The following is an 860-nucleotide window of genomic DNA, read 5'->3' on the forward strand; positions in this document are numbered from 1 at the left end:
CGCCCGCGCCCACCCCCCCCGCCCCGCCTCGGGTGCGGCCACGGAGCCCGGTCCCTTCCTCCCGCAGCTGCTGGTGAGGAACATCCAGCTAGAGGACGGCAAGACGGTCCCAGCCTCGCGCTTCTTCACGGGGCCGGCAGGCGGGGCCCTGGAGCTGACCGAGGAGGAGCTGCTGACCGCCGAGGCCGTGCGGGTGAGAGGGCCTGGGCCACCCGGCTGTGCCCACACTCCGGGCTGTGCCCACACTCCGGGCTGCACCCACTGGGTCTCCGTGGCTGCTGGCCCCGGTGCTGTTGGTTCTGTACCGCGGGGGCCTCCTGGCGGCCCCTGCCCGGCGCCTCCACACCGCGGCCTGGGGTACGGCCCGCTGGGTCCTTACTAGGGAGGGCCTGGCTGCCCCTGACTCCTGGGGACCCCCTGCCCACAGTAAATAAATGACACAGGGGCCCTGGGCTACCCGGATCAGGGCAAGCCTCTGCCCTGTGATGCGGGCACGTGGACTGGAACCTTCCAGAAAGGTCTGAGAGGGAGCACCCCGCTGTGACCGGCAGCGGCTGCGAGGCAGGCCGTCCTGGGCTCCAACTCCCTGGGCTCCAACTCAGCTCTACCCGTGTGGTGCCAGAGGGCACATCCCCCTCTGAGACTTGGCCCCCGAGCCGGCATTTCATCAGTGTCACATCCCAGAATTTGGGCCTGACCTTTCCTGCCCCCTCCAGCCATCGCTGTGGGTGTCGGAGTGGAATGGTGTGGAAGGAGGAGGCCTGGACGCTGGGGTGACTTCAGGAGGGTTGGGGAGACCTCCCTGCGGGGGTCCTTGGAGCTGAGACCTGGGGAACCTTTGAGGCAGAAGGAGCAGGAAT

General features: G+C 68.8%; 1 protein-coding gene across 3 annotated transcripts in view; it reads left to right on the forward strand.

Annotated features, from left to right (window-relative positions):
* Positions 1–860, forward strand: part of ALDH1L1 (aldehyde dehydrogenase 1 family member L1) — a 60,547-nt gene that overhangs the window by 36,023 nt on the left and 23,664 nt on the right. For all 3 annotated transcript variants that reach the window (XR_003548116.1, XM_027768783.1, XM_006169770.3), the window contains one exon: positions 68–193. Coding sequence is in view for 2 of the 3 variants with exons in the window: in XM_027768783.1 (XP_027624584.1) it covers positions 68–193 (126 nt within the window). In the remaining variant the exon portion in view is untranslated. The remainder of the gene's footprint in view (positions 1–67; positions 194–860) is intronic.

This window comes from Tupaia chinensis, unplaced genomic scaffold, assembly GCF_000334495.1.
Source record: "Tupaia chinensis unplaced genomic scaffold, TupChi_1.0 Scaffold147500_1, whole genome shotgun sequence".
Taxonomy (NCBI): Eukaryota; Metazoa; Chordata; class Mammalia; order Scandentia; family Tupaiidae; genus Tupaia; species Tupaia belangeri.